Here is a 12,920-nt window from a genome sequence, read left to right as displayed (position 1 = left end):
TACTGCTATATCTAGTTGACCCGTTAAAGATATTCAATATCAATAAGTCTGAATTTAACCAAAATGTATTGTCAATGGATACGTAGATATTTACTTTATGGATCGCATGGCTTTCATCTCCGTCATCATTTGGGAACTGTTTCGTGTTAACGTGTGCACAATGTTCAATAAATGGCTACCAGTTTTAAATAACACGTACATTTTGGGAAAGTGTTGAACAACAGAAGCTATCTATTCACACTTCAATTTACAGAAACACATTTAATGTATCAGGAAAGAATATAGCACCTGTTTGGAATATATGGACGAATTGTAAATTAGCCATCAAACTTATTTTCAAAATAAAGAAAGACAACTGAATATATATTATTATCCGTGTCACCTGTTTCGATTTGTCAATTAATTTGATTTAGCAAAGAAGACAAGTCTCCGAATTATTTTATATTGTATATAAAACACAAAAACGTGTGTAGAACAATTTTTATCATGACCTATCTATGGACATTTTCTATTTCTTGAAATGTGCGTCTATTTGCTAAGATAGATTTCACAACATGCAATGGACATTTGACGTAAATGTGACTATTGTGGTCTTTTGCTTTGTGGGACATTTACCTGAATGCCAATCCTTAATACTAAACTTGTTTTCGAATCTAAAAAATATGCGCCTTCTTCCACAAAACTTCACATTTTTGTGTATGTATTTGGGGTACCGTTTCTGCATTAACGTGGCATCACAGTGAATGCCGAATGGAAAAAGAAACGGACCATATATATTTAGTCGCCTTCGACAATTCTTACAAAAGAGACATCACACACAGCTTCTTAGCTGTGGAAAAAGCCTCCCACCTACCGCTTATATGTAGTACACTGTCCTCAAACTAATGAGCATTTCTTTTGCTATCTATCAAACATTCGTTCACATTATGTTTATACATTGTGGCAAACAGCCAAATCAAAATGTTGTAAAGATTGTAACAGACAATAAGGACAACTTCGCCTGATTATAATCATTGTAACAATAATAGTGTAACAAAGAAGTCTGCAAAACCTTGTTAGGAGCTCTATCCGTCTTTGCTGGTCAGTTTGTCAATCAGTTCCTGTAGTGGGGCAAAGGTCTTGCTACTTTTACTGCACTTCCTTTGAACTGCAAAAGTGATTTCGGATACACAAAATGTTGGCCTATATGATGAGTGTTCAATATCAAATTTAAAAAGAGGTTTGAATTAATTAGTTTACACATATCCGTATAAAGTGACGTCTTCTAATGAAAACTCTTTGCACACCTAGTATAATGTTTGAGAAGACTGATACCATAGGGTCTTTTTAGATGTACGTTTTTCAATATGTCTTTCTTCAAGGTATACATAGGGAGCAGAAGTTTTTCAGTTGTCCGCCGCCTGTCTTATTTATGTATGTGTACATGTAGAAGCGAAAAAAAAAAAAAAAAAAAAAAAACACTATAAAGGTTTTTGAAGTCGCACATACAAACCTTGCATATTTTCTTAACACAAACTGCCGTATGACGTGTAAACAGTGAAGGAGAAAATGACGATTTGAAAGGTGATAAAAAGAGGATAAAAACCCCATAATTGACACATTTGTGTTTATTCTGTACATTTGTCGTGTCATTGTTTTTATATACAGTTTATACACATGCCTGGTCCTCCGTAGTTCTGTGACTCTGGTATTTGGAGATTGAAAAGTTGGGCAAGTATCCTTTGTTTGCACATTACTGAAACCCTAGGGATCTAGCTATGGTCCTCCCTCGAAATGAATGCTGGAGGGCGGGGTCACTTCACGGGGTCACCGGTCCTCCGGATCAAAATGTCTTTGTACCCTTTCGGTTATCAGGGCTCGTCCCGTGGCTAAATATGCTTCATGATAAAGATGAAATTGATCAGACAACTTCAGTATAATCCCCTTTTGATAAGGACGTTACATCTAAACTGTACGCACAGCTTATCGTGTCGTTACAATCTAGACAGCTCCACTTATGTGTGTGTATATCCTAGATAAAGGACACTGTCAATCAAATTCTCGTTATTAGCTTTTACTCAATATATTTTGTGATTTATCAAAACTGTCATAATATCATTATTCTTTTCAAATTAACAACGTGTTCTCATTCCTTCAACTGGATCTACTATCCTAAAATGAAAATAATGAAATAAATTATCATGCATGGGGTTGTTCGGTGTTTAATATGTAATTTCCTAATACAATATACATTAAGTAGATTGTCATTATTCTCAATACCAATGTCATTCCTGCTCTTGGCATATATACATTTAGCCAACCTTAAAAGTAATTACAATTCCATACAAATACAGTGGACAGCGAAAACGACTTGGAAACATTAAAACACTGAATAATCAAGATGCTGGAATGCACATATCAGGATATGAAGTTCATGTTATAGTTAAAGCATTTTATTTTATGTTATATCTATTTTATTGCCGAGAAGTTTAAATACTAAAGCGATTGAATGATTCTTGCGCCTTCTCGCTGTTGGTCACCCGTTGAGCGTCGGTCCATGTATACTTCAAAACGGTACTTTCTGCGTTTACCGAAGGAACAAAAAAAAACAACCCCGCTAATTTTATGGTCAGAAAATGAAGATCATTTAACAATATAATAATTGCAATATATATTGCTCTTGTCCTTAATGGGCCCAGTTTATACTACATAAAACATGTACGTTATATACCTTATACATGGATTTCGATATATGTTTGGACACTCATTTATAGAATGATAATCTTATCATATCTGAATTAGGTGATTTACTGACTTTACTGAAAAATTCCAAATAAAACATTTCGTCTAATGTTTACTTGTGATACTTAAAGCGACTCTCATACCATCTATATCTGAAATGAGAACAAAATCATCCTCCACCTGTTTAGTAAGAATGAAAGCCGGCCCTTGTGTACCTGTTACTCGTCATCGAGGTATTAACTATATAGCATGATCGGACGAATCGTAAAAAAATAATTATTAGTTGGTATAATACGATGTGTTATGATTAAGGACTTCTGTAAACGTGCCTAAATTGTTCCAATCAAATATTTTAGCGCAAAATTGATATTGAATTAGTTTCCAAAATTTACAATAATAGTCTCCCAAAGATCTTGCAGATATTTCATAAGCGCAAAGTGTCTAGCACGAAAAACGTCAAAGTATATACGTTTACATATATATCAATAGCCGTGACACCCTATGGCATTACGTATTTGTTTGTATACCTCATTGGAGAGTTCGTCATATCCACTTTTATCTATCAGTAGTAAAGGCGATTACGGACTATGAGTTCAATGTTTAGGAACGTCACTAAGTAAAACAGTTAAATATGAACCACGTCAGCAATTATATATCAGTATATGCTGTTTTACAAACATGTACCTTTGATTGAATTAGTTGATATTACACTTGTTCTTCGTGCAGTCGTTATTTTCCTTATGACGCTCTCAAAAAACTGGATCTGTGTTTTTCTAACGTTGCAATAGCAAATATAATTGATTAATTTTGTCTCTGAATCGGAATAGTTCACATTATATGTAATTGTATGTACGTCCATACGTCACAGAACAAAGCTTCTCTATTAATCTATAACACAATTAGTGATATCACTGTTCAAACGTATCAACGGAACAAGAGTTGTATCCCTTGATATATTATTAAACCATGAACCCGGAAGAAAGATATGAAGGTAAACTGTTAAAAAGATACACAAAAGTGGAGGTAAGGGTGTTACACACACTGGAGATACCAGATCATATTCTACTTCTGAATCACAATGGCTGTAGTCTTTATTGTAGGGTAATTAGTATATACGAGATATTTTCGGTACTGACTAACTGTATATCATAGAGGTTTGGTCCAGGTTAATATAAATGGAACTAATGTGTTACATATTAATTATTAATTAATGGATTTTGTCAGCGATTTATTTACAACATACATGTAACATAATTATGTAATTTTACTTCATTTTAGTTATCAAATATACACTGATATCATTTATGATAGAAATTAAAAGATGCTTAGTAGCCTGATTTTATATGGTACATGCATTGTGTGTTTAAATAAACGTGTATATAGACACCAATTCAGTGTACATATGGTCATACGAATTGCGTTTTAAAAAGTAGCGAGGGAAATCCGAACGATTCGTGATTATATTTAGAATACATATTGACACCGTTCTCATGCGAGATTACAACGTATGACAACTGCTTTATCCGTTGTCAGTATAATGTAGCTGGTTTGGGTGTGCTGTTCGGTGTCTCTGATGGCATATTTCAGTGAGATAGCACTATAAAAGAGGTCCATGGGGCTTAAGGTCACCCGAGTTATGATACAGGATGAAAAAGGAAATGTAAGGACGCTATATTGGCCCTTTGCACCAATCAGGCTCTTAAAGGCAGTCCATGAGCATATAATTTCAAATAGTGTCAAAAATGGCCCCAATATGACAAAAGCCTTTGGTACAATAAAAACTGTTAAACTTTGGAGACTTTTTACATAAAGAAAGTGATTATATCAATTTTACCTTTAAATCTTTCCATCACATCTCACAATTCAGTCTAGAAGTTAAAATTTCAGGTTAATTAATCTTATCACGTTTGACTAATTTTCTATGGAAAATGATCGAATATTAGAAATGTTTTAATTTGTGTTTTTCCTATGTAAACGTATTAAGTTTTGAACCTCAGCGCTAGGAAATTCACAATGTCAAAATTATCCTTTTAACTCTCAGAAATGGTTTATCAAATACTCTTCATAAATAGAAGGGTTTTTGGAATGTTAGTCATTTTGACCTCAACCCTCAGGCTTATAAGGATAAGCCAGAACCAATACACATATTATACAATTATAGCATTTTGATGAGGTCGATGCATGTTTTTGTTACTCCACGTGATCCCCTATAAAGCAATGATCGACTGTTAAAAGTTGATTGAAAAAAAAGTTGATTGAGCGATCTCTCTTTAAATAAATAGGGAATTCGCAAACCATTGCTCCAAAGCGTCGAAGGCATTTAAACGTTTGAATGTGGCATGAATTATAACGTTGATAGTTAAAGCGTTTCTAAGATGCCGATTTTTATGGAAACACATTTTCGTCAAACGCTGAGAAAGATAGGCAGACACAGCTGCAGGTGTGCCCCTCTGCTGGTAGTGGAAAAATGAAACATACAATAATTTCATTAGATATTGTTCCATCTAAACATGAATAAAACATAACAAACTATAATTTTACCTTGCAGAAAATAATGTAAAGAAGGAATCTTACATGTTTGTCTGTCCATTTGAATAGTTTTAACAGCTTAATTCATTATATTACTAAAGAAATAGAACATGTCAAAATTTTCGCCCATTTATGGGACATATAAAAAATATCTTTTATAAATGTATGTTTTTCTCCACAAACTTTGGCTAATTTAAGAAGAAAAAGATTTAGCCTGTTGTCGATCCTATTGACTGTACCATCATGAATGCCGATACAATTTGTTGAAATGATATGAAAAGAACCTTCTATTTGTGAAGAGTATCTGACTTTACCACACATGCGTGTTGACAAGAGGATTTTTTTATTTTCCTTTTGTCCCTCTCATAACCCCCTGGAGAGTGACGGTTATACAATCACAAAGGCCTTACGCCTAAAAAAGTGCAAAAAGTATTGCATGTTACTCAACCTCAGGTGTCATGAGTGTATTGCATGGTATTGCACCCGTAGGTAGAAGATAGAATTGTATATATAATAGTTTCAATCGCGAGTATTACCAAGACCCGCCGTATCAAGTGTATGTCAAACATTTGTTTTTGGTGTGTGTACTGTTATCAGTGCACTCTGATTTGTCTGTATAGCCAACCAAACTACACTGTACTGGGTAGATCATCTACTGTGTAGGTAGTGGGGAGTTAGATCGCTGTCACCCAATGCATTATCGGACAAGTCGACTAAATAACTATTTTCCGTAAATTTTAACGTTAATTTCAAAAACTATTACTTTTTTCGTGATTACCATTTCAAAACAATGTCGCGAAGATTCATATTCGCGGATTTTAAAAATTGACTAGGCATTTCTATCAGTATCGATGATGTTGATGTTATACATGTGTGTACATGTAACCTGTCCTCTCTACACTGCTTTAGCAGTGCCTGCTTCGTAAAAATGTTGTATTTTGTATTGATGGGCTGAAAAGCCTAAAGTAATAAAATAATTTGAAATTTGAATTGATTTTAGTTAGCGGAGATAGATTAATTTATTTGGCTCGTGAAACTCGCGAAAATAATTCTCACGTGAAAGAAAGTTTGTTTCCAGTATTACAATAAAACAGCCTTTATCAATTGTTCTATATACTACAGGTATACAGTTTCACCTGTTATCTGTGTTATCAGCCTCCTTCGATTCAATTGGTGGGTCAAATATATCATACAGTTGTTATTGACTGGCAACCATATAATTTCGATTTCATCGGATATCAAATATGTGATTGAAACAAGATCCTTCATAGATGTAAATTTGTGTTCGTGAGATGATTTACAAAATACGAATTAATAAAAACAAAACAATTGTCGACGGGTCGTGCTGTTTGGTGGAATGTTTCAGTGAGATCACAGGGTAGAACCGGATTACATGTACGTTATACTCTAATCATCACGTTTTGTTACCATAAGCATACGCAATTGTACAATGGTTGACTAGTGGATTGTTTAGATTGTAGTCCTATAATCAGTCATTATAATATATATTATAATATAAGGACGGCCTCAGGTGTGTACGGTGGGTTGCGTATTTGCGTACTTTGGGGGATTGCGTTATGTTGGTATTGTGACAGTAATAGACTCATGACTCATTCTGCTTATGCTTATGATTTGTGTTATGCTTATAAGTTTATGAAGTGTTCTGTACATTACAGGCAATGGCGAGTCACAACAGGGATGGAAGTAAGTAAATAATAACGTATTTATAATGATAATAATACTAATATCATCATTTATAATAATATAATCTAATATCGGTGGCACATCTTTAACTTTCCACCAAACAACCAAAAGAACGGCCTCTAACTAATGTTTCGCATCATCATTTAGGAGTTTGTTATATACATGTTGTACTTCCTTCTGATCATGCGATCGTTTTTATCATGTGATTACTCTGACCAGGTATTAGGTCACACATGTGATCGTTTTTATCATGTGATCACTCTGACCCGGTATTATGTCACACGAGACCTATTCTAATCTCCTTCTGTCCGTCGTTGTCCGTCATCCGTTGTGTGTCTGATGAAATTCTGCACAAACTTTCTAAGGCATGAAAACCAATCAAAAATGTGAATTATGTGACACCCTTGGGGCTTTGAGAGGAGCAATCAGGGGTAAATTGACAAAAATCTCCTCCACTTGCAGATGTTGTAGAATCAAATACTCTTCATAAATTAAAAGTTTTTAAAACCCTCTACAAAAATTGTGAATTTCAAGGCTGGCTATGGGGTCTCTTCCCTAGGGGAGGGGGTCACATTAACTAATAGTTTATTAAAAAAACCCACTTATGAGCACTTAATTCCTCAATTTTCACAGGAAATGAGTCAAACTTGGGTTGAATTATTACTCTGAGATAGCAATTTAACACCATGTCATTATTGCTTCTGACTGACCCTCAGAAGCCAGAGGGACGGGTCCAAAAGGGGTGAAAATGCCTAAAATTTTATTCTGAATTAACAAATTTGATGGAATCAAATACTATTCATTAAGTGAAAGGTCAGAAGGCCTTTGAGAAAAATTGGGAATTTCATGGTCCTGGGGTCTCACATTTCCCCTGGGAAGCTCAAGGGGGTCATATTTGCTATAGTTTTTATTAGGGAAACACATTTACAAGCATAATTTGCATAATTGTCATAGAAAATGGGTTAAAATTTGATTTGAATTATTAGTCTGAAATATCATTTTATCATTATATCTTAATTGGTCCTGGCTGACCCCAGAGGTCAGAGAGATAGGGTCAAAAGGGGTCAAAATGATTAAACTCTTCATCTGAACCAAGTGATTTGATGGAATTAAATACTATTCATAGATTGAAGGATCTTTAGTCTCTCTACTAAAATTGCGAATTTAATGGGTCTCAGATACATGTATTTCTCTGTGGAGGGGATCGAATTTACCAGATTGGCTAACATTTCAAAAACCGTCTGAATTCAAAGATATTATGGAATTTAAATACTTTTCAAATTGATAAAATAACAAACTGATTTCAAGAGCCTGATGGGCCAATATATATAGTGTTTGTATGTCTTTTTATGTACCTGCTGGTTTGCCGGTTGTCAGTATAAGGTGACCGCGTGAAGTGCTTGTTCGGTGTCTTCGGCGGCATACTTCAGTGATACATAATTATAACAAAGTCAATCACAACACGATTATACCGCAGTCTCCCACAACATACAGACATTCACACAACGTAACGCATTTCACACATTGGATGCCGTCCTATCATGACCCTGGCACATTAATATAATAAATCAACCAACACAATTTATTTCTTTAATTGTGTTTTGTTCTTTGTTTGGTAGGTTGATTCAAAAAAAGATATTAAGTATATTACTTGGACAATGTTTAACGAAATATATGCTTAATAAAGATAGATAAAATTTTACAAAAACTTATTTTCCGATTGATGACAGAATCGACTGGACAGAATAAGGGGACGTTAGGTAAAGTTGGATCAACTACCATACCGCCACGAGTTAACCGTAAGTATATAATATTTACTTTTAAAAAATTGAATTAACGCCCAATAAACAGTCCATGAACACAGAGAGTACGTCAAACGGTACAACAAGCATGTATTCTCTTGAACCTGCTGCCCTTATTGTATGATTGTAAAAGTCGGCTAAATTTAAGATATTATCACTTCTCGTCTTCTTAACTGACTTTTTTCCCCCTAATGTCTCCCTGGACATCACCTTACTTTTGGCCTTCGGTTCAGCGCTCGCCCTCTGTGATGTAGCCTCTGGGTTCTGTCCCCTGACCGAGACGCAGCATAGTGAATAAAATTAGTAGTTTATGCCCCTGCTTCTGCTTAACGCCCAGCATACAGGGAGTGGCATAATGTATAAACCGGTTGAGATGTGTTACGTGGTGTTGTCCGATATTTCCACTATATAAGAAGAAACAACACCAATATACTGCAGTCTCCCAAAAACCAAAACACGCATTTCTCATAGCCAAGACACCATATACACTGAAGGCCGTCCTTAAATGGCCATAACTGTCAATGGGACGTAAATCTAATAAATCAAAACATATGATGGTTCTTAATGGCTTGTGACAATACCTTATTAAACAAAGCATTTTGTGACGCCAACATGACGGTTTATCTACACTAAACAGCCCTTCCTGCTTTCCCTCAAATAGAAATTTACGGATCTTCCATATTTATTTAGCAAGTGACAATTAATAAATTGTAATTTTATAGGCCTAATCAAATTTAAATTTAATTGCAGTGATTGACCATAGGATCGAGACTCTAGATGTAAAGACAGTTGGATCGAAGTCACTACCTCCAAATTCATTAACTAAGAGTAAGTATTGAATTAAGCACTCCGTCCGTGAATGATTTATTGTTGGATATGATGCATATAATATATATCTATCACGTGATTCCGCCTCATATCTATTGATATCGCCCGTGTGATTGTTTTTGCATTATGTCACTGGTGTAACATAACCTTGAACGATTTTATTTGGCTAGAGTTATGACGTTATGATTCGACGCCAGTAAAAAATGACATTGCGTCACAATATCTAGACGTCGTGACAAATGGCTGCCTCCACTGATGTTTTGCAACACATTTTGATGTTGAGTTTCTTTGAAATGTAAGTTGTTGCATTTATGTGATAAAACGTATAATATAAATGTCTTTCCATAAAACTCGCATGATTTTTTTAAGTTGAGGAGAGGGTACAGCAACGAGGCCCGTTAAAGCCGAGACACATATAGTACAGTTTGAGGCTTATCTCTATTTTAAAACACATTTCCATTTGTGCGAATAAAACCCTTCAATACAAAGCATTCATCACTTATAAACCAGGTGGTTAACATATGCTGAAAATAAATACAATGTGCATTCATCCATATCATTCAATTCATCAAAAGTCATACCAGTAACAGGTAAAACATGCGCATTTTCACTCACGTGTTTATGAGTGCAGTCAACCATACCAATGCATTAATCACATATACACCTGGTGAACCTAAAATACCCATAGGTACCCTTCTATAACGAATATTATTCATTTCTAAAATGTCTTCCGAGGATGGACATAGCCTTGCTCTACCAGGACAATGTCTTTACTAGTGATTACATGATTAGTGATACATTGTATATAGAAACTGAAAAAGATGTACAAGTGTGATTTAGTGTTTTCTTGTATATTTGACAAAACAAAATGAAAAAAAGCTCGAGAAATGGATAGGGTAAAACAAGCATCAGCTTTGCTTTACCAGAAAGAAATTCGCCAAAATGAAGTATTTAAAACAATCTGGATGTTAAAACACGATATAATTGGGTGGTTGGCAATGAAGGAGATCTAGAGTTTTGGATACCTTAAAAATTGAAGAAAAAAAAAGAGTGCTAAAATATTGAGATATTACAAGAAATTTGATACAGGATATTTATTTGTGTGTTGGTAAACTAAGCAACATGTGAGAGTTGATTAACCCCAACGAAGAGTTTATGAATACGAAAATTATGACCATTGGATTTACAGGAATATACTCCAACTCTTCAAACAGACGTAGCTGCTAGGAGCTTACATAATGTAAGAGTGAATGTGGAACCAATGTTGAAATCCAAATGGCCAAAGATCACTCAATGTTGTATATATGTACGTGCAGCATGGAAAACGCTCATGTGCATGCTTTGCTGCAGAAGAAGTGACAATGTTCATTCAGCCCTAAATGAATATCGAAAAATAGTGCAGGGTGCATTTAAAAAAACGTTTATTTTCAAAGATGGAATTAATGCATTCAGCTTGAGATTCTGAATACTATCAATATTGTCTATGAATGATATATGTATGTTGTTCAAGACACAAACATGTATTTCTTATAAAAGTGTTTTGAAACTCTTCTGGAATTGCTTATGCCTTGACACTTCGAGCTGTGCCCATGATTTACCTAAAAGGTTTATAAGTGACTGTCCAAAAAGGATTACATATAAACCGGGCAGCAGTCCAAAATCTTAAAATAAACCAGCTACAGGTCACTTATAGACAAGTTATGGGTGCATCCTGTACATTCCATAAAATATAACACAAAAAGAACAAATTGATTTACACTAACAGTGTTTTATGATCTTGTATAGGTATATTACATGTTCCACGGTACCTCGGCTCATTACCTAAACCGTACCTTTCTTTGAAAGACGAATTGCTATCATTATTGAAAAAAGGTATTCCCATCTTCGCTAGCCAATGATTACAATCCGTCAACTCCTCAAGGCAGAATATAACCCTTGGTTAGCAATGGCGGATTTCCTTATTTCAGTCGTAAGAGTAAAATTTCATGCAGTTTTATCCCTGTATCTCTCAATCATCTCATGATTTACTCGAATATACCCAAAAAATCCGCACCCACGCACTTCAAACACCGCATACATGGGAGGCCGTCCTTAAATGGCCCTGACTGTTTGTAGAATGAAATTTAATCAAACAATCCTAATTGATTTTATGTTCATTTTCAGGTGGTGTCCGCAGATTTCCTGTCGATGTGCGTATAATACTTTTAGGGAAAACAGGATCTGGAAAAAGTTCAACAGGTAACACTATATTAGGATGTTCAGTCTTTGATGTCGTATCAGGAGGAACCTCCGGAACCAGGAAATGCAACTTCAAGCAATCAAAAGTTCAGGATCGGAACATCCTGGTTGTCGATACACCAGGACTCTTCGACAGTCATGTAGGCATCAAGGAAACACACAGAGAAATGGTAAAATGTATAAGTCTTGTAGCCCCAGGTCCACACGTGTTTCTCCTCACAATACCGACAAATATCCGGATGACCCCTGAAGAATGCAGGACCATTGATATCATTAAGCAAACGTTCGGAGAATCGATGACAAAATTTACCATGGTAGTCTTCACAAAGGCAGACGAAATGAAAAGATCATTTTTAACGGAGAAAAAGTTTTATGACAGGCTTCCAAAAGGGATTCGCGAGTTTGTTGAAGATTGTAATGGTAATTATTTATTTCTTGATAATCATTCAACACAGAAAAAAGAAAAAGAACAGCAAATTGACAACTTGATCAGTAGAATTGAATACATCATGGACTGCAATCATCATAAGTATTATTCAAATGAAGACTTCAAAACGGTCGCCGATGAGATGACTGCTCATACAATGTCTAGATCACAAAGACGACCTCAAAGGCTAGCAAATATTGACGAGGGTTCTACTGAAGATGCTGCTGCTAATCAGGGAGATACCAGGCAGGAACCACACGCGATTATCGTTATGGAAGAAACACAACAAGATGGAATCGATGATGAGGCTCGCGACGAGGTAAACAATGACGGAAGTCTACTTGACAGGTTGATAGAAAAACTGAGCGCTTTCTGGGGAAGACTCATATCACTGTTTTTGAGACAGTAATTCAAATGAGGGACGCACACAAAATGTGAAATAGTATGTGGTCGCTTGAGATTCGAAATAGTTTCACATTTTGATCACTTGGCAGTGACAATGTGCCAAGTGCTATATGCACACACACGTATACCACAAGTATCACATACTAATTGGTATATGTTTAAGTATATGATTGTCTGTAGATAAACACTAATTCCATAATAAACTCATTGTTATTATTAGTTATTTATAAAAAAATAATGTCGCATTGGCATGAAATTACTTATTG

General features: G+C 35.1%; 1 protein-coding gene across 1 annotated transcript; it reads left to right on the top strand.

The window, feature by feature from the left end:
* The first annotated feature begins 6,820 nt into the window (after window positions 1–6,820).
* LOC138317858 (GTPase IMAP family member 7-like) lies at window positions 6,821–12,857 on the top strand. Its single transcript, XM_069259808.1, has 4 exons — window positions 6,821–6,954; window positions 8,685–8,753; window positions 9,507–9,584; window positions 11,748–12,857. The coding sequence occupies exons 1-4, from the start codon at window positions 6,930–6,932 to the stop codon at window positions 12,656–12,658; spliced, it is 1,083 nt and encodes a 360-aa protein (XP_069115909.1). The 5' UTR covers window positions 6,821–6,929; the 3' UTR covers window positions 12,659–12,857.
* The last annotated feature ends 63 nt before the right edge of the window (window positions 12,858–12,920 follow it).

The sequence above is a fragment of the Argopecten irradians genome, chromosome 3 (genome assembly GCF_041381155.1).
Source record: "Argopecten irradians isolate NY chromosome 3, Ai_NY, whole genome shotgun sequence".
In the NCBI taxonomy this organism is placed as follows: domain Eukaryota; kingdom Metazoa; phylum Mollusca; class Bivalvia; order Pectinida; family Pectinidae; genus Argopecten; species Argopecten irradians.
This window is presented reverse-complemented; position numbering and strand designations above follow the sequence as displayed.